At 40.4% G+C, this 21,105-nt stretch overlaps 1 protein-coding gene across 3 annotated transcripts in view; it reads left to right on the forward strand.

Annotated features, from left to right (window-relative positions):
- NELL1 (neural EGFL like 1) overlaps positions 1-21,105 on the forward strand; it is a 368,190-nt gene that overhangs the window by 197,202 nt on the left and 149,883 nt on the right. For 2 of the 3 annotated variants that reach the window (XM_035117428.2, XM_035117446.2), the window contains exon 13: positions 11,967-12,092. The exons of the other annotated variant lie outside the window; for it this stretch is intronic. In XM_035117428.2, coding sequence (XP_034973319.2) covers positions 11,967-12,092 — 126 coding nt within the window. The remainder of the gene's footprint in view (positions 1-11,966; positions 12,093-21,105) is intronic. 3 annotated transcript variants of the gene reach the window in all.

The following is a 21,105-nucleotide window of genomic DNA, read 5'->3' on the forward strand; positions in this document are numbered from 1 at the left end:
AAGCAGGGTACAAATATTAGACATAAAAATAAAGCAGTAGAGTGAGTGTCGTTTTGATAAATGCTGATAGAAGTAAGTACTTTAGCATAATTGCTCTTGACTATAGCTATGTTAGGAACAAATAATTCATTTTGAATACAATGCTCCATTGTTCCTTCTGATCCATTAGTAAAGAAAAAAATTCCATAGCAAGCATGGAAATTGCTATAATTATTTTAATGTGTATTACTGGATATCTTAAGAAGATAGGTGAACAAAAAAAGTTAAAATAAGATCAGGATTGATATCCCTTGAAATCTATCTGAAAGGTATTATAAAGTTATCAATTTATTTTTGTTGCTATTCCTAGGGTTTGGGATGAGTAAGTAGTTTAAAAACAATACAAAACTCCCCAACAAAGTAAAATATCCTACTATTATACAGTATATAATTAAAGCTATAGGGACACGGATGGTGCTGTGGTTTAAACCACAGAGCCTCTTGGGCTTGCCGATCAGAGGTTGACGGTTTGAATCCCTGCGATGGGGTGAGCTCCTGTTGCTCTGTCCCAGCTCCTGACAACCTAGCAGTTTTAAAGCATGCCAGTGCAAGTAAATAGGTACCACTGCGGGAGGAAAGTAAACAGCATTTCCATGCGCTCTGGTTTCCGTCACGGTGTTCCGTTGTGCCAGAAGCAGTTTAGTTATGCTGGTCACGTGACCCAGAAAAGCTGTCTGTGGACAAACGCCGGCTCCCTCGGCCTGAAAGCGAGATAAGCGCCGCAACCCCATAGTCAGCTTTGACTGGACTTAACTGTCCAGGGGTCCTCTACCTTTTTTAAAAAAATAATTAAAAATAAAATAAATTTTCTGAGCATGTCTTAAAAGCCAGCCCAAACAGAAATGTATTAAAACATTTCAGGGAACTACACAAGATTGGACTTGAATAAACTTATATGGGAATTCCACAAAGACCGTCTTTCAATGCGTCCTTACTGTTTATGCTCATTATGCGTATAGGTATTTGGATGTTTTGGTGTGTATGTTTTGCTTGCTTTTTTATTCTTTTATTCTTCTATCTTATCAAAAATAAAGGTGAGAATATGTAGCTAATTCAAGGCTTTCAAGGAAGAGGCAATAGAGAAATGTATTAAAGGGTCTCTGCCTTTGAGTACCATTGACAGCAGACACATCTAATTGTGTCATTGCAGAGTCTGTAACTGTGATACTACTGAACCTACTTCAGTTCTGTAAAAGTGTTTTGGAGTAGAGGAGCTAAACATTTTTCTGTGAAAGGCCTTAGGAAAATGAGATTAGATTGGCCAATGCATTTCCATATAAACCTGATAAGGTTCATAGCGCTGGAGATCTATATGACTTGTGGTTTTATAATTATTTAAATGAATTGTTGCCCTGGAGAAGTAGAGCTTATGACACCTGCATGCTAACCTTCTTCTAAGGAGCTTAAAACAACTAATGTGAGCTTTTGCCATTTTATCATCACAACAATCATGCAAGGTAAATTTGGCTCAGGCTCGGCAGGTGTCTGTGGTCCAAATTTCTAACAGTGGCTCTTCTTGAGTTCCCCAGACTATTGCATAGCAATACATTAGAGTTTCTGACATATAGAAGCAAATAAATAATTCAGCAAGAACAAGAAAAAAACTGGCGTTTCAGTATGGTTAAAAGCACCAAGCATAGTAGATGTTCAAAAAGTATGTTGGAAATATATGAAACCTAATACAGCCACTTTATTTCCATGGATTTTTCAGTGTTACCTCCTCATACTCTGATACCTTAAAAAAAGACAATGAATCACTACTCCTTTTGTGAATAGGCTTTCACCACAATCTATCAGAAAAAGCAGTGTTGCATATGTTATACAACATACATGTGTTATAATTTATTTACTTTCTATATTTATACACCCCCTCTTGGATACTACAATGTTCCTTGGATGTGTAATGTAGGTAACTCTATATTTTGCAAGAGCAGTATTGCTGCTTGTGACACAGTTTCTGTCATGTCTGCTACATTGCAGAGGTGTGAGCCCATGCCCAATTTGAGGAGGGCAGAGAAGACCAAGCTGGATATTGAAGCACATGCCATACATCACTTCCATACATCACTACTGGGAAAACCATAGCTTTAACTATACGGATCTTTGTTGGCAAGGTGATGTCTCTGCTTTTTAAGATGCTGTCTAGGTTTGTCATTGCTTTTCTCCCAAGAAGCAGGCGTCTTTTAATTTCGTGACTGCTGTCATCATCTGCAGTGATCAAGGAGCCCAAGAAAGTAAAATCTCTCACTGCCTCCATTTCTTCCCCTTCTATTTGCCAGGAGGTGATGGGACCAGTGGCCATGATCTTGGTTTTTTTGATGTTGAGCTTCAGACCATATTTTGCGCTCTCCTCTTTCACCCTCATTAAAAGGTTCTTTAATTCCTCCTCGCTTTCTGCCATCAAGGTTGTGTCATCTGCATATCTGAGGTTGTTGATATTTCTTCCGGCAATCTTAATTCCAGCTTGGGATTCATCTAGTCCAGCCTTTCGCATGATGAATTCTGCATATAAGTTAAATAAGCAGGGAGACAATATACAACCTTGTCGTACTCCTTTCCCAATTTTGAACCAATCAGTTGTTCCATATCCAGTTCTAACTGTAGCTTCTTGTCCCACATAGAGATTTCTCAGGAGACAGATGAGGTGATCAGGCACTCCCATTTCTTTAAGAACTTGCCATAGTTTGCTGTGGTCGACACAGTCAAAGGCTTTTGCATAGTCAATGAAGCAGAAGTAGACGTTTTTCTGGAACTCTCTAGCTTTCTCCATAATCCAGCGCATGTTTGCTATTTGGTCTCTGGTTCCTCTGCCCTTTCGAAATCCAGCTTGCACTTTCAAGACCGGTGTTATGTGGTCTTGGCGGCTCCTCCCAGTCACCAGTCTAGCTGCCGCATTCTGGATTGGTTGTAGTTTCCAGGTCACCTTCAAGGTTAGCCCCACATAGAGCACATTGCAGTAGTCCAAGCAAGAGATAATTACAGCATGCACCACTCTGGCGAGACAGTCTGCGGGCAAGTAGGGTCTCAGCCTGCGTACCAGATGGAGCTGATAAACAGCTGCCCTGGACACAGAATTGACCTGTGCCTCCATGGACAGCTGTGAGTCCAAAATAACTCCCTGGCTGTGCACCTGGTCCTTCAGGGGCAAAGTAACCCCATTCAGGACCAGGGAGTCCTTGCCTTCCTCCTGTGCTCCCAAAGCAGTACTTCTGTCTTGTCAGGATTCAACCTCAATCTGTTAGCCGCCATCCTTCCTCCAACTGCCTCCAGGCACTCACACAGGACCTTCACTGCCTTCACTGGTTCTGATTTGAAAAAGAGGTAGAGCTGGGTATCATCCACATACTGATGAACACCCAGCCTATACCCCCCTGATGATCTCTCCCAGCGGCTGCATGTAGATGTTAAGAAGCATGGGGGAGAGGACAGAACCCTGAGGCACCCCACAAGTGAGAGCCCAGGGGTCTGAACACTCATCCCCACCACCACTTTCTGAACACGTCCCAGGAGGAAGTAATGGAACCACTGTATAACAGTGGCCCCCAGCTCCCAGCCCCTTTAGACGGTCCAGAAGGATGTTATGGTCGATGGTGTCAAAAGCCTCTGAGAGATCCAGCAGAACTAGGAAACAGCTCTCACCTTTGTGGAGATCATTAACCAGTGCAACCAATGCAGTTTCTGTCCCATGATGAGGCCTGAATCCCTACTGGAAGGGATCCTAATGGTTCGCTTCTTCCAGGCGTGCCTGAAGTTGTTCAGCAACCACTCGCTCGATCACCTTGCCCAAGAATGGACATATAAAAAATATAAATATAAAATGCACATTTAAAACATTGTAATTAGCAAGAGAATAAAGTATTATTGTAAGCATAGGATATATCTTCTGGTGTTGCTGCCAATTCTGCCAACGATGGTTCATTGTGGGCAGTGGATATGGAAGCTCAGGCTTGATCGCCCAAGTCTCCATTGGGTTTGACAAAGCTAACTTTTCTGTAAGGAGACTGTTGTTGAGAGAAGCCTCAGGGCATTTCCTCAGCCAATATTATTTGGTCTGTTACTAAAACCAGACTAATCAGGTATGTTACCAGTTCACTGAGATTGCTTCTGAATCTCTTATTCTGGGCTTTGGGTGCTGTTGCAGCTGCAGGGCAGACAATGTCACTTTGGCTTAAGTTCTGCTCCTTCTTCTTCTCCCCCACTGTCTGCTTCAATGATTCAAGGCTTGCCATGTTTGCAGGAGGAACCAGTGGCAGTGGGGGCAGGAAAGGGCAAGTGGGTGATGTTTGTGTCAAAGGCTTTGGGAGAGCAGGAAGAGCAGCCAAGGTGAGAAGCAACCACATCCCTTGTTGAGGTAGAATGTATGAGTCACAGAGTGAGATTCTGCCAAGGCAAAAACTGCTCTTCTTAAATACCCTGTTCTAAGGTTTTCATATTGTTTACATACTCTGTTTACTAAACAGCATTTTCATATATGCAAATTCTAAATGTGTTTTAAAAATAATTTGTTTCAGACTGTCAGATGCTTTATGAATATATTATCAAGTATCCTAGTTTAAGTAAAAGTGGCATGTTTTCCATTAATGCATTTATCAAAATTCTGCAGCCGTTTACTTAGGGTTAAGAAAATCTCCTTTCTGTTGAGAATATGAAGTGTATATTTATTACTTGATATTTTTTAAATGGTTTAATTCCAGCAAATGTTAATTACTTGATTTTGTGTATCTCTGTCTAATGCTAAGAGCCTTTTAAAGAAAGAGGTGTTCATACATAAATATTGAATTAGCAAAGAGCTTCAACTTCAGATTTGACTTAATGTGCCGCACATATGAAATTCAGCTTCCTGCTGAACCAGACTACACTTGCTTCACCTCCACAGTTTATTCTTTTGGGTATTTGTGATGACAGAAATCTTTCTTATCCATAAGACCATTGTGAGATTTCCCCCCACCTCCAGTCTCTCTTAATCTTTGCCGCACCACTTCTTCCCTTATGCCTGCTCTGTCTTCTTTCCTTTAAAAGCCCTGCCCCTTTGCTTCTGTAATTCTTGGTGGTTGTTTTAGCTCAATTTCTCTTTCCCAGACCCTGGGACTCTGTCTTACATTTTGCCAATAATATGTCATTTCTGGGCTTTGTAAAAAATTTCTCTCTCTCAGTCAAGTGGATATTTTAATTTTCTCACGGAAATTGCATTTTGAGGAGTACTGAGGTACTAGATGTACAAAAGTTTCCTAGTGCCTGAAATAAAGCTCCTATGCAGCCTTATAGCTAGAGCAGAACTTCCTCCTTTCCGTTGCAAGAAGAGGCCCTCTAACTATCAGAGCAGCCACTCTTTTTCTTTCAGGAAAATAAGAAAGGAAGGCCACAACTGTTTTTCTTTCCTGTGCAATTTGTCACTGTGACAGATCATTATGGGAAATCTTTCCTTATTAGTGTACCCCCATTTTGTAAGGGTTTCCCTAAGAAGTACTATACTGTACTGGTTTGGTTGAAATGACTGAAACTCCCTAAACTGTTCAGCAAGTTGGGTGAAGATGTTCTAAGCCAGGCACCCCCAAACCTCGTCCCTCCAGATGTTTTGGACCATCCCGTCCTCTTAGCTAGGGATCATGGGAGTTATAGGCCAAAACATCTGGAGGGCCGCAGTTGTTCTAAACCTTACTGACATAGATCTTTCTTCAAGCCTAGCCCTGAGGGGTGGGGGCGGGGGCGGGGAATGAGATTTAGATTTACTTTCCCAAAGTTACAAAACCTAAAGAAGCTTGGGAAGGATCTTTAGAACGTGGTCAATAGCTTAATGACCTTACAGTCTTAGTGCAAAGGGAATATTTTAATGAGAAATTCTGGAGAAATGTCCTTTCTGACCAAAGAACTCAAATGTCAAAGTATATCCAAAGTTTCTTTAGGAAAAGAAAGAATGATGGACATGGACAATTCAAAGTGTTGGTGCTGACCTTTAAAGCCCTAAATGGCCTCGGTGCAGTATACCTGAAGGAGCGTCTCCACCCCCATCGTTCTGCCCGGACACTGAGGTCCAGTACCGAGGGCCTTCTGGCGGTTCCCTCGTTGCGAGAAGCCACGTTGCAGGGAACCAGGCAGAAGGCCTTCTCGGTGGTGGCGCCCACCCTGTGGAACGCCCTCCCATCAGATGTGAAAGAGAAAAACAGCTACCAGATTTTTAGAACACATCTGAAGGCAGTCCTGTTCGGGGAGGCTTTTAATGTTTAATTGATTATTTTATTTCATTTTTCTGTTGGAAGCCGCCCAGAGTGGCTGGGGAAACACAGCCAGATGGGCGGGGTATAAATAAATTATTATTATTATTATTATTATTATTATTATTATTATTTAATAAAGGAGAGATAATCTTACCTTATACCTCTTTGAGCAGAGTCTTGGATTTCAGAGTATGTGTACAGTTCCTTTCAGAAAAGAGGTAAAAGACCTTGCAGAGCATCTTTGGTTACCTGACTTGGGTAGGTCTTAGGGGACAAAGGGACCAGGGCAGGGGTGGGGTGGGAAACCACTAACTTGCAAGCCATACTTCGCCCATCAATGATTCAGATTTGGCACACATTTTCCTCAAAGCATGCTCACCTGCCCGACACCTGCGACATCTGGTGTGGGGCAGGTAAAGACAAAGCTGTCAATGCCTAATCAGGAACCTTATACTGTGCACCCAATTGTTCACTGGCAAGGGAAAATTCAGGCTTTGGCTCTACTATCAGGTGATGGGTGGTAGACCTGAAGCCTCAGGTGATTTAAAGCCCCATGTAAGCCCTATGGCAGCCAGTAAGGTAGAGAATTGTGAAGATGATGGCCGCAGCCAGTAATCAGGAAGGCTATCCCAGATACAGCAACTGATACTAAGCTGATGTCACAGTCAAGGAGTCTGAAAAGGGAAATGGGAAGCATCCGTGATTGGGAAGTAGTGCTGCCTGGGCAACCCAGAATTTCAGATACTTAGAAGGGCCTTAGGTGATGACTGGCAAGAAGGAAGAAGCCTTTGGCTGAAGCACCTAGTACTTCAAGTGTCTTAGAATCATAGAATCATAGAGTTGGAAGAAACCACAAGGGCCATCCAGTTCAACCCCCTGCCAAGCAGGAAACACCATCAAAGCATTCTTGACATATGCCTGTCAAGCCTCTGCTTAAAGACCCCCAAAGAAGGAGACTCCACCACACTCCTTGGTAGCAAATTCCACTGCCAAACAGCTCTTACTGTCAGGAAGTTCTTCCTAATGTTTAGGTGGAATCTTCTTTCTTGTAGTTTGAATCCATTGCTCTGTGTCCGCTTCTCTGGAGCAGCAGAAAACAACCTTTCTCCCTCCTCCATATGACATCCTTTTATATATTTGAACATGGCTATCATATCACCCCTTAACCTTCTCTTCTCCAGGCTAAACATGCCCAGCTCCCTAAGCCGTTCCTCATAAGGCATCGTTTCCAGGCCTTTGACCATTTTGGTTGCCCTCCTCTGGACACGTTCCAGCTTGTCAGTATCCTTCTTGAACTGTGATGCCCAGAACTGGACACAGTACTCTAGGTGAGGTCTGACCAGAGCAGAATACAGACTTAGCTGCGGCTGGAACTAAAAGGTGTTGTTTGGTACGTACCTGCAGTGTTCAACACTCATTGCCTTCTGCAATGGCCCTTTTTATTGATATCTGACAAGATGTAAGAAATTAATAGACAGTATGAGCTTCCCAATAGATCAGTGGAGCTATGCCAGCTTGCAACACTGAATACTGATGCTCCAGTATTGTCTTTCTATTTTTGTTAACATCTGCTTCCCTTATGGGAAGGTCAGGTTTGTGTGAGTGATAGCTATCAAATGATAAGCTTAACACTTGATAAGCATACTTTCAATGATGTGCTGATAAGGCTGTCTGTGACAGCAGAGACATGATAGCCATTTCACTCAGTTATCCTGTGATAAACATGGTTGTTTGAATTGGCCCTATCGTATTTCAGATGCATGGGGAATATACCGTAGCTCTCTTTGGATGGCTGGTTTCCAGTTATTGTTGCAGTAAAGAACAAAATGTCAAGAGAATGAAAGCTGCCAGAATGCAAATATTAATGAAGTACCTCCACATCAGATGAATGCCGTCATCTACTATGCCATACTAAGCCATGTACTATGATGCAGTGATTCTTACTGAAAAGCTTTGGCCCCAGTGACTCTTTGTCATTACAGCAAACTAGCTTATGCAGATGGAAGTTAGTGATATGTGAAGGATCATTATGCTGTGTCAAGTTTCATTTTAAAGACCATAAGTAGAACATTTTTATAAGAAAAGCAAACTACACCACCATTGCAGGGAAAGACATAAATCATGTATTTTTATCACCTCAAAAGACCACCAGAAGACAAGCTCTAATATTTCAAATGCGACAAGCAATCTACTCACATGAATCACAATTTGAGTTCCATTATAGCCAAAGTGATGTGTACCATATTGTGGTTTATGGATAGTGCTGTTACAATGTTGCAGATTTTTTTAAAAAAAATCCTGGGCATTTAAACTTGTGTATTTTTACAGATAAATGAAATCACAACCATTACTTTACATCCTTTGATCTGAACATATCTTAGCAAAATCATTTTACTAGCAGGAAGTCCTGGGGGGAAAGGAAATGATGCTTGTTTTAAACTTTTATTATTTGGAAACCAATTCTATACAACCTAAAATCAACAATTAAATTACATTCACAAAATTTATTTAAAAAACACACCAAAAACAGTGAGTCAGATTAATATATCAACATAGCTGGAACCTCCCCCTTGGAAAGCCTGTTTAAAGAGCTAAGTTTCAAGCAAGCACCCAAATAGATGCCCGGGGCTCCTGCTTGTTTGTGTGCTGCCTTGCTCCTCTCCATCCCAGGATGCTGCAGTGGCTTAGATAGAATGGTGCAGTCTGCTGCTAGCCTGGACTATGTCACCAAAATCCAGCAGGCAAAAAAACCTACATGTTGACAAAAGGCTACTTTTATGGACCACCTTTTTTTTAACCTTTAACCAGCCTGTAAATTTACCTGTAGCTCTTCCTGCCCCATTCCTGTAGGGAGGAAAGCATGGAACCTAAGATGGGAGTTAGCAACTGCAAGGAGCTAGAAGAGAGTGTCATACATGCTCCCATGGCAGTGGACCTTGGTTGAAATTAGAGGTATACATAAATAAAGGAAGACAATGCCACAGAGAAACTATTCAAAGCTGTAGATTTTTACCCTTATTGCTATCAAAAGTTTAATGTAAACTTCACTGATATTTTTTAATGAATAGTGGTATGTAAATATTTTATGAATAAAAATAAACTAAGAAACTTTCCATTTTTTACTAAAAGAAAATCCTAGTTAAATCTGTAACATTTGGTGTTTTTTCAGCACTCCCCCCTTTTTACTGACATGGCTCATGTCTTTCAAATTCATTGTTGAAGCTTCAGACAAACATGGAACCTTGTCAGGTTAATTTTTAGATGGATACCTTACTAGTTCTGACATATTTCCTATCTCTCTTCCTTTACATCTATGATTCAGTATTATACATGATTAAACAAAACCCTTTCAAAGGAATGAAATAAAAGCCTGCATTGTTTTTTAAAAGATAGCAAGCAGAGCAGTGTAAGCCTGTACTTACAGCCAAGTGTGCCCCATACGGCTGCAGAGCACTATGGTTTGATAGAGAGAGTGACTCTTTTTCCTTGCCATTTGTCTTTCAGGCTTTGACAGTCCCCCCATTTTTCAAGGGGATTATCATTCAGAAATAGCAAAAGCAAGGGGACTTGATCGCACAAGGTATTTGTATCCCATCTTTTGCCTTCAAGCCATCATTTCAGATTCAGTCCAGACCACTCACTGATCAAAAGTCCCTGTCAGTTGACAGCTGCTTGGTGACCAGTGCAAAGTGATTTCGTTAGTTGCTCAAGCTTCCTACTTACTGCATTGATGTCTATAGGATAGTAGTGTTCATGACAGCTGGTCTACTTGGCACTCAGCACACAAATACAGGATTGCATCAGCGTGGGAGGCAAAGCCCCTTTCATCATTTCTACCAACATGAAGTAGAACAAAGAACAATGAAGCTAGTTTTGTTGTCCTTGTTTTACCTATTCAGACTCACATGAACTCTGTCAGACTTTCAGGGATATCTGTATTCACTCCAGCCAACTAGAAAAAGGTATGTAACAGGACAGTATTTTCTTAACACCGATACTAGAAAAATAAGAAATGTAAAACTGAAATGACTCATGCAAATGCAGTTTATGTACCAGGAAGATCAAGCACAGCTGGACAATAAAGCAAAAGCCATCTGCATCCCAAATATTGCCTTTAGGTAAATCCTAATGCAGGGGTTCTTAAGCTTCATCGCCACCTGTCCAAACCTGCCCCAAGTGTAACTGAAATAAAACGGAGGCAGATGGTGCACCTTGCACATAACAGTTTTATCCCTGATGGGGTGAGCAGATCAAAGGAGAATAGTAGGAGCTGGTCTACCCACAATATGCTTTAAGATACCTATGGGAGAGGGATCCGAGAGAAGAAGAAAAACACCTGTGAATAATAGAATTTTTCCCATAATTGTAACAATGCTCTGCAGCCTTTCTAGACCATATCATACCTTTCTAGAACATATCATACTACTCCCAACTTTGGCAATTTTATCTTCTTCAGTAATTTGAATGAGGTCACATGTGCATATTATTAAGAAAAGGGAGACTTTGTATTCCGTTTGCCGCAAAACCTAATATATTTGGAATGAAACGTAGGGCATATGACTGATAAGAGGGATAAGTAAAACTCCCCTTGGATTTTTTTCTAGACTCCTTCCGCTGATATAAGAATCAATCCAGACAACATTTTGTCTGTTGAGGATTCTTAATGGTTGTCTCATATTTTGATTTAAGTGAAATTTCTTTGACAACTCAGAATGATACTGTACTGTTACAGGCATGTTGTTTTGTTGTGTACCATAAAACTTTCTGGGATTTTGTATTGTGTGATAAATAATGGGGAATAGGTAAGTGCTTAATGGGGAGTGATGAGTATCTAACTGCATGTGAATCAAGTGCATCCACCCAGGTTGGAACTGGGACAGAAGCTATTTGATAGTTTTGTCTGAATCTAGTGTGTGTCAAAAGGAAGCAGTTTGCAGGTTTGAAAGCTTGGTTAGAGAGCTGGATTGGGTTCTACTGCATTGTTTTGGTGTCTCTATTCTACCTACACATATAACCAGGTGTATCAAGAAAGCGCCAGCTGCCTTCATAAGTGTCTTGGGTCACAATGCTTTCACAGCTTGACTGGATGGAACTAGCAAGAGGCCACCTCTATGATACAGAAAGTAATCTCTCCTCTGACAGAATAAAGCTAGGGCCATAGTGGGAAAGGGTTTCCCCAGCACACTTGAGCTACGTTTCCTCCAATCATTCATGTTCTTACTCAGGCTACTTGTCCCCAAGGCTGTCCTCCAAAGTAGGCCAACCTTATAAAAGGTGATGTTAAATATCAACTTCTTGAGGAAATAAGTTCACAGGCCTTTTATTGAAATCAATGTGCTGAAAGAATGCATGTCTAATTTGTAATTGACTAATTTAATCTTTCTCTTTAACACTTCACAATTTTGGAATACTCCAATAGATGAGTAATTACTTTTAGGAGTGGTGGTCAGCATAGCTGCCAAGTTATCCCTTATTTTAAGGAATTTTCCCTTATGCTGAATAGGCTTCCTCGCGAGAAAAGGGAAAACTTGGCAGCTATGGTGGTCAGGAGGAATGCCCATAAAGTTAATGGCAGAATTGTAAATGTTCTGCTTTTTGTGGATATATGTTGGATATTTTTATATAGCATTTTTCATATTTCAGTGTTGTATCGCTGAATATGTGCAACTGTGCAGCTGATTGCAATCTCATGGGGTGTTTTTTCCCCCTCAGATATTGATGAGTGTGCTGCTAAGATGCATTATTGTCATGCCAACACAGTTTGTGTTAACCTGCCTGGATCATATCGCTGTGATTGTGTCCCAGGATATATCCGCGTTGATGATTTCTCATGTACAGGTAAGCTCTTAATATGATCACAGTAACACCATGAGACTTTATTAATATCCAGTGGTGTTCATTTGGAAGGAATGAAATATTCTTCATATTGTATGAAGGCAATAGATTTATTCCTTGAGGGAAAAATATATCCTTGAAAGTTGAAGAAATGTTTTCTGAGAGGGGGGGGGGAAAGGTTTTCCTATATTTATATAAAAAAAGTAAGAATTTAGAATCCAACTGTTAATACTTCTCTAGAGTGGTGATACCTCATTACATTGTTCTGCAGTATATACACAGGTTATTTCTCTTCTTCTTAAATGCTAAATTTACTGTCAGGGAAGTGGGAGAAGAGAGTGCTTGGACTGAGCCAGTTTCTGCTGCTTCTCATCCCACCCCATAGCTGCCAAGTCTCCCGCTGAAAAATGCGGGATCAGCAGTGGCACAGCACCGGAAGTTGCTTCTACGCATGTCCAGACATGCGTAGAAGCAACTTCCGGTGCCGCTCTGCCCGATTTCCGGTGCCCAGGCACGGGCGGAACGGCAGCGGAAGTCGCTTCTACGCATGTCCGGACATGCGTAGAAGCGACTTCCGGTGCCGCACTACCCATGTCTGGGCACCGGAAATTGGGCGGCCCCAGCACCCAAAATGGAGTCTCCCTGGCAGGTAGGAAATCCGGGGGATTTACGGGATTTTTTCCAATCTGGGCTGCCAACGGGAAACGGTTTAAAATACGGGGGTTTCCCGCAAAAAAGGGAGACTTGGCAGCTATGTCCCACCCTCCAATAGAGAACAGGAGCAGAGGAATATGTTATGGGGTACCAGGTCCTGGTGTGGGGTACAGAAGCCTTTTTGCATTTGTGATGGAGGTGACTGGCACATGGAGTATATTTCATGTGATTATTTATTTACACGTACTGTAAAACCGAGTTAAGTATTTGTTTGAATAACAATTAGGGGAATGTTTTTGCTTGTTAATTGTTGAGAGTTAATATTTGCCTAATTCTTAAAGAAGAATTGAACAATATGGAACAAATACATCAAAGTCAGTAAATTTTTAATCTATCAGTAAAAAGCAGTAATGAGGAGTCTTAGGAGAGCATTAGTGTTTTTAACTAATATCTGCAGTTGGTTTGTTGGAAGATTAGGAAGAAAAATAATGTGTATTTCCCCTAGAATTTGAGAAAACCTTGTTCTTGCCTGTACCTGAGAAGATAACTCCTGACAGTTGTCTTAGGAAGGCATGGATAACTTTTAAGTTTCATTTCTTTTGTTTTGGAGCAGTGAAAGGCACTGTTTCTGAAATGAAATGAGCATTTTAAAGGGCTGCCTCTCTTTTCACCTGGAAACATGGTCAATACAAAAAACAATATGTGAATGATTATTCCAGAATTCATGTTCTGAATATATACAATTCATAGGGCAAGGTCTTAGGGAATAAACAGGAGCTTGGTATGGAGCAAAAAAAGAAACATAAAAAATTGTGTCTTCAAGGGATAAGGATTAAGGTGTGCACAGCAGAATTGGATATATTCCAACCTTGGATCTATTCAGGATTACAGAAATGTACAGATAACTCATACAACTTGCACAGGGATTATGTTCTGGGGGTCGTATGTAGTGTAAAGGTGAAATTGTGTATTGTCAGGACAAAGTAGGGAACTGCCTTTCCTACTTTTCTTAAGCCAGTGGGCTCCAGCAGTGCTGGAGGGGTGCCAAGATTGGAGACAAAGTGAGCACAGAAGCCAGGGGTGAGGCTGGTGCAGTGCACCCGGGTGATGTAGGAGGGGTCGAAGAGGAATGCTGGGAGGTGACAGCACTGAGACTGTCTCTGGGATAGTACTCCTCATCTGTAACTTGGCCCCCACCCCCAGGTCCAAACACAGTCCATCCCAACCCACTTGGCCTCTCTCCAGGGTCATCAACAAGCAGCTCCTTTGAATTCCCTCCCAGCTCCTTCCTGATCTGACCAGCCTCTCTGCAATGTCTCTTCAGGATTTATGAGAATAAATTTGAGAGACATGATGACTTCATCCATTGCAAAAGCTTGCTATTTATTCCTGCCTACTGCTTCTTAACAGTTACCAATTTATATTATGACTTTTACTCCTTGACCCTTGGTAACTAAGCTTACTTCATAACTTGTCACAAGGGGCATCCTTAAAGTATTATATATAAATATATACGTGTGTGTGTGTTTCTGTTGCATCATAACTTTCTAGTACATGCAATCTATTTTTCTTCCTAAATATTTTTTTTACTACTGACTTTTCATTTTTGAAGAACTACATCTGTCTTTAGAGATTAATTTTATAGCTTATCATTCAAGTGTATTTTGGTGTGCTTTTGTGCTACAGTGAATTGCTTCTAACCTTCATTTCCCTGTTGCATCTGTTACATGAATTCGCTAGATTGTCTTTGGTAGGCAATAAAGAAATCTCTGGATTCTCATATCTATAAAAGAATGAGTTTCATATGGAGAGTAGGACAAGTGTAGACTGGCCTGGCGCAATTTTAACAAATGGTCTGTGAAAAAATAAACAGTGATTTGCCAAAGGTCTCCCTGGAGCTACAAAGACATCTGAAAGCTTTATATAATTGCATTTTCAGTACAGATCCAATAGTGGGTATTAAAACCCTTTCATGCTTTTGTGAACTGTCTTTGTATGGTGGGAAAGGGCTATTTACTCAAGCTGATAGGTTCTCAGTTTGTCTCAACCTGATCACGTAATAAAGGCTTTTCTTAGTTTCAAGTACCATATGTACATTTTCTCTAATTTGGAAAAGACCGAAATTTTCTAATTGACTCCTTTGTGCTTTGTCAGAATGCAATTGATTATAATTCACCTAAGGCTGCAGTGTAATTTAAGAAATTCATTGTGTGTATGTATTTATCCACTGTTCTCAGTTGGCGGAAAGCGTTACTAATGCCCTTTGTAGCCCCTTTGTGGTAGTTTGGTGCAGAAAGAGGGAACAATTGAGTTGCAGCCCGGTGACCTGTTTAGGCACCTTTCAGGGTGATGGGCTGACCCTGAGGCTTGCAGTCTGTGTGGTGGAGCCCTGGGATGGTATAGGCCACCCACCTGAAACTATGGGGCCTTGGACGGTTGTGTGTCTATGTGATACAGCAAGACCTACCTACACACCTTCACAGTATAGCCCGAGGAAGGTGTTAGCTGGTACAGCCATACCTCCATTTCCTACAGACAGGGGTTTCGTTGCGTAATGGCTGCAGTTTTACCTTAAAATTAGAGTTAGTTCCCAACTGATAGTTGTTTCCCTCTGTAGGTGTTTTTTTTTGGGGGGGGGTTAACTTAAATAAAGTGGCCTTAGTTCAACTCAGGCCGTGTATCTGACTCTACTCAGCCTTCAGGTTGCAAACAACCTTCCTGTTTCGGGCACACTGAATTTTTCAACTTTCAAATTCCAAAGATGAGGGGTGCTAAATGAGTGTGTCCAAAAGATATTTTTGTTAAAATTATATAATTTAGTTTTGCTTGGTAAGTAAAATGTGTGTAAAATTGCACAGACATCATTAAAAATGAATGCCAAATACTTGCAGTTACATTATATATTAATATTATTTTTATTCATCATTATTATCATTATCATTTTCAGATGGTAAAATTAAAATTCTTTGGTTTTCCAAAAGCAGTTTTTCTGCTTATTCAACAAACATAGATTACCAAGCTAAATGTTGTCCAATAAAAGATTTGAATTCCTCACACGCAAAAGTATATTTTTAAGCTTCCTCACCAAATTAATTTGCAAAAATTAAGTTCCAGCCCCTAAAATGGTCTATGATCTACCTGTTTTCAGCAGAAGCAATCTGTGCTGACTATTTATCCCAGGCATCCCTAACCTGTGGCCCTCCAGATGTTTTGGCCTACAACTCCCATGATCCCTAGCTAACAGGACCAGTGGTCAGGGATGATGGGAATTGTAGTCCAAAACATCTGGAGGGCCAAAGGTTGGGGATGCCTGATTTATCCCTTTCCTCTCCCCAACTGATTGTACAGGGTGCTGGCTGTTGGTCCTTTGAGAATCCCAAAGCCACTTCCCTTCCCCCTACTCAGAGCAGTGAATTCTCTCTTCTTTAAAAAAAAGAAAAGCTGAATTAAGCATTTAAGTGGAAAAATGTATAAGGCATCCTAAAACCTTTTTTAAAAGTAGTCCAAAGCCTGACTTCCTCAACACTGGAACTACCGGTAGGTATGTGCATAATTACAGACCCAAAGGTGTTCTCTTCCTACAGCAGAAAAAAACAAATAAACTCTTCAAGGTAAGCACTTTTATGAAAGTATTAAATGTCTTGCATGTACTGGTTTTATTCTGCTATTCCATTCTTTACGTAGGCATAGTAGTAAGCTGCAATAATGCAACAAGAATGAAATTTTCAGAAATTCATTGGCTGTAGTCAAAGTTGTTACTCTCTTTCACAGAAGCAGCTGTTACTATTTTAGGGGAAGAGCACTGAGTGTGAAATGTAATCACAAATCCAATAAGAATTCCTCTGTTTTCTTTAATTCTTGTGCAAGAGTCCGCAAACTCATTCTCATGACCTTTTAAAAAAAATCTCCGATAGAGTGTATATGGCACTGGTTTTTGTATTGTTACGCACACCTGATAGATACATCGTGACACTGCACTTCAGTAAATCTTCCACCGGCCGTAATGTAAAAGGTAACCTAACAGTTCTAATGCATTTTCTTTTGCTGCTTACAATTCTCACAAGAATCCAACCTAATGGATTTGTGGCTCCTAGTTTTAATGTGGTTTTTATTTATTTATTTAAAGAATCACTTATGGCACCTAAAGCTACTAGGGGGGAAACATATTACCCCTTTAAAATATAAAGTATTTGTGTGTAGCATGAACACATTCCAAATTCTGTGCACAGATATTTTTGTTCTTTCCTTTGAGAAAAAAGTTCCACAGGTATGCTCAGGGATCTTATTAGCATTTCTGTACTCATAAAAAAGAGAACAGGTAAGGTCCTGTGTCCATGCGACTCCATGTACATTTCTGATTCCCTATGTTCATATCAGAGGCACAGCAATACAGGGCCATGCCTCACAGTTGGGAATTGTGTGTCTGAATTGCTAGAGGGAAGTATGTGAATCATTCCAAAAGCCTGTCTATCTTAATTTTGGCTTGTTTTGTTTGTGTTACTTATTAATTCTTCAAGCTTTACATTCTCAATATGTGAAATACATATTGGAAGCAAAACGAAAATTTGTAGATAGGGTAGAGTAGATTATTTTCATGGTGTACCATTAGGCTAGTCTATTTCATTCTGCAGGAGTACAGATTTGTCATTGGAGTGTTTTATTTAAGAAACAGCTTCTGCAATTGAAATGTTATTTTTGGACAGCATGCATGTTGTTGTTGTTATGATTTATAGTGCATAGAGATAATTGAACTTAATAGCTTTTCTGTCACCATTTTTTTATTTGGCATTTATACAAATTTCTCTTGTTGCTTCTGAAGAATATAACTGCACACATTGTATTGTATGTGGCTATCAACAAATTGTAAAAGAAAAAGTACAGTATAAAAATATCAAGCCAGATCCAGTTCTTTTTGAAAACATCTTTCAGACCAAAATGGGTTTTGAATGGTGCCATTACTGATGTTAGATTTGAACCCATTTATTTTTTCACATAGTGACTTAACTGTTTGTTGCATGTGGAAAGCAAAAGAGAATTTCTGGAAGATGTTGGAACATGAGCAATAAATTTATTATTGTGGTTGGTGTTAGGTCCTGTAATAATGTTGTGAGAGTTGGCATCTGGGTTTGTTGCAGGGTATGGCCTCTATGTTTGTATCTATGTTATCTGGCTCGTCATTGCTGATGAGCAGCTGTTTTAGATTAGCGTGCTGTCTGTAAGCAGAGACAGGCCTACAACTTGAGGATTGACAGGTAAACATAATTGTCAAGGATGGGCTGTAGATTGATGAGTTGCTGGTGTAGTGTTAGCTGGGAACTGTAAGTGACAACTGGAGTCACAGTGGCACCTGCACTAGAAGTGTAATATTGCTTTAAATGTTTGCCTCCTTTTTTATCCATGCCCTGAACAAAAAAAAACTGTATGGTGTTCAGAGAGTCTGGTAACACTTCTAATTATTTATAATATCTAGTAGGCTCTGTGTGGTGTTTCAGTTCAGGCACTATTGTACAGCTGACATTAATGGTGTATGTTCGTGCCTTCTGATCTACCATGTGTGAAATTCCACTGTGAAATTTGACTTGTCTGATCAAAATTCTGTTGATTCTGTTGATCATTACTCAAAATTAGTTGGAAATTTTGCCCAAGCAGAAATTTCATTTGAGTGCATAACTACAGTTTATTCATGTAATTCCTTAACAAAAAAGTTGTGAAATTGATTACAGGATATAAATTGGTTTACCATTCCATGTAGATATAAATTGGTTTATCACTCCATGGATTTTGATTAGTCTAGGGAAAGTAGCTACATATTATGTGAGGTTTACACAATTAGGAGAATGACTAGAGAGGCTTTCTCCCCCATAGCAAGACTCTCCCCTTGATTCGTAGTGATGGGTGAACCTTCCAAGTCTTTCCTGGAAGTATGCAAGGAAAATGGATTGTCTTGCTAGATGTCTGAATAAAGCAAGATATTGTATAAACCAGGTATAGACAAACTCGGCCCTCCAGATGTTTTGGGACTACAACTCCCATTATCCCTGACCGCTGGTCCTGTTAGCTAGGGATGATGGGAGTTGTAGTCCCAAAACACCTGGAGGGCCGAGTTTGCCTATGCCTGGTGTAAACAGTTTGAAACTTGTTAACATTTACATACTAACACAAGAAATTTAGGGTGTAATTGATTGTAAAGGTAAAGGGACCCCTGACCATTAGGTCCAGTCGTGACCGACTCTGGGGTTGCGGCGCTCATCACGCATTCTTGGCCAAGGGAGCCGGCGTACAGCTTCCAAGTCATGTGGCCAGCATGACAAAGCCGCTTCTGACCAACCAGAGCAGTGCACGGAAATGCCGTTTACCTTCCCACTATTTATCTACTTGCACTTTGAGCTCACCCCGTCGTGGGGATTCGAACCGCTGACCTTCTGATCGGCAAGCCCTAGGCTCAGTGGTTTAACCCACAGCGCTACCCGCGTCCCTTTACGTGAATCCAATTGATTGTAAAATGAGGCCAACCTGGGTCAAGACTTTAATTTCAGTAGAGTTTAAAATTCATACATTTTTGGAACACAGGGATTCTTAATTTAAAGGCATTATTTTCCCACAGCACAAGAAATTCCCCCAGCATTTTTATTCTATGCTGCAGATTTACTATGATACCTGTTGAATTTAGTGAATGTCTTTGCTTCTACTTCAAGGGTTTTTGGAACAGCACTCATAGGAAAATTCTATATGTGGCATATACAGGGTAGTAAGTGCTTTCAGATTGTAGTTCTATTTTTAATGAAAGCATATTTCAAAACTTTTTATGAATTGAAGTGCATTGCTTATAATTTCATTTTTGTGTATGTGTGTGGGCTGAATATTTCATGGACGGTGTATTGACTGAGGCAAACCTAATGATTTTTTAACTCAATGATTGACTCTTGAGTTTCAATTACTGTACTGTTGTTCCAAGTGGGCATGTAAGACGACCCCCAACTTTTCCAGTTAAAATATAAAGTTTGGGATATACTCGCCGTATAAGAAATATGACCCGGCATATAAGACGTCCCCCCGACTTTTGAGAAGATTTTCCTGGGTTAAAAAGTAGTCTTATACACAGGAATATACAGTACATGTTTTGAGCATCCTTAGATTGATACAGAAATCAAATGGAGTCCACTGGACCAAGGATGAGCAAGGTGGTCTTTGCTTGACATTCTGTAATTGTGTCTTAGTGCTGTACTGGATTTTTGTGGTACAGTATTTGATTTTTTTTAAAAAAATGTGCAAGTTCCTGTTTGAAGGGCAAAGCTACCAACAGAGGAGAAACAACCCATTGTGAAGAACATAGTAATGAACAGCAGCAGCACCTAGTTTGATGCTTCATCAGGATCAAGTCTCTCTCCCTCCCCCCCCCCCAGTACAATTCCTAGTGTATTCCAGGTTTTTCCAGCATTAGGGCCTACAATAGAACTAAGAAAGAATATCTATGCCTTTTTGCTTAAGGTGTGTGAAAACATTACTTATTTTCACTTCATAAAGGGGCTAAGCAGCTCCTACAGGAATTTTCAGTACTTCACTGTTAAAGCTTTGGGTGAGTTGGTTGATGAGAGTTTGTTCATGACTTGGGGGTGAGTTGGTTCATGACTTGGTTGAAGATTCACCAGATGAGCCTTTCAAAGTCCAACGTAAAGTCCACTAGCTGACAGTGGGTGTTGAGCAGCAGATGGCAGAAGCAGAAAAACAGGAAGTTGATGTTTCTGCTCTTTGGAATATGGTGACCCCATCTACATAGGTGAAGCTTTCTGCAAGCCCTGGTACTCTTACAAACTCTTTAAAAGATCAAGAAGCCATGGGAAATCAGGCACTTCCTCCTGATGCCAGGAACCTTTGCATCATTGGCTGTCTTATCTGAAAATTGCAATGGAATCCAGATTGGAAGCATTAGATTTTTTTTTTAATGGTCTATCATCTAGATTGGCACTGTTCTGACCGCACACTTAGCAAAATAAGGTCTCTGACCCTGCTGTGCCAATAACTACCCAATTTACCTACCTGTGAAGATTTATCCGTATTGATGTACAATTTTAATTTAACAACAACAACAATATCAAAGTGAATATAGATTTTTAAAAATAGTTTAGGTACATTTATTGTTTAGATATCAGTCTTAAAGTAAAATGTTTTGAAAATGCAAAGTCACTCCATTCACTTTAAACACAGAAGGGCTTTAACTAACAGACGTGGTTGCCTGGGGCCCAACCAACTGCTTTAGGCAAGAAACAGGAAGAGGGATTGTGTCATGTTGTAGGTACCCTGTCTTTAGTTTTGGAACAGGAGACTTTTATGCCTCCTAGCACTGCTTGAGGATATAAGCTAA

The sequence above is a fragment of the Zootoca vivipara genome, chromosome 1 (assembly GCF_963506605.1).
Source record: "Zootoca vivipara chromosome 1, rZooViv1.1, whole genome shotgun sequence".
NCBI classification, from domain to species: domain Eukaryota; kingdom Metazoa; phylum Chordata; class Lepidosauria; order Squamata; family Lacertidae; genus Zootoca; species Zootoca vivipara.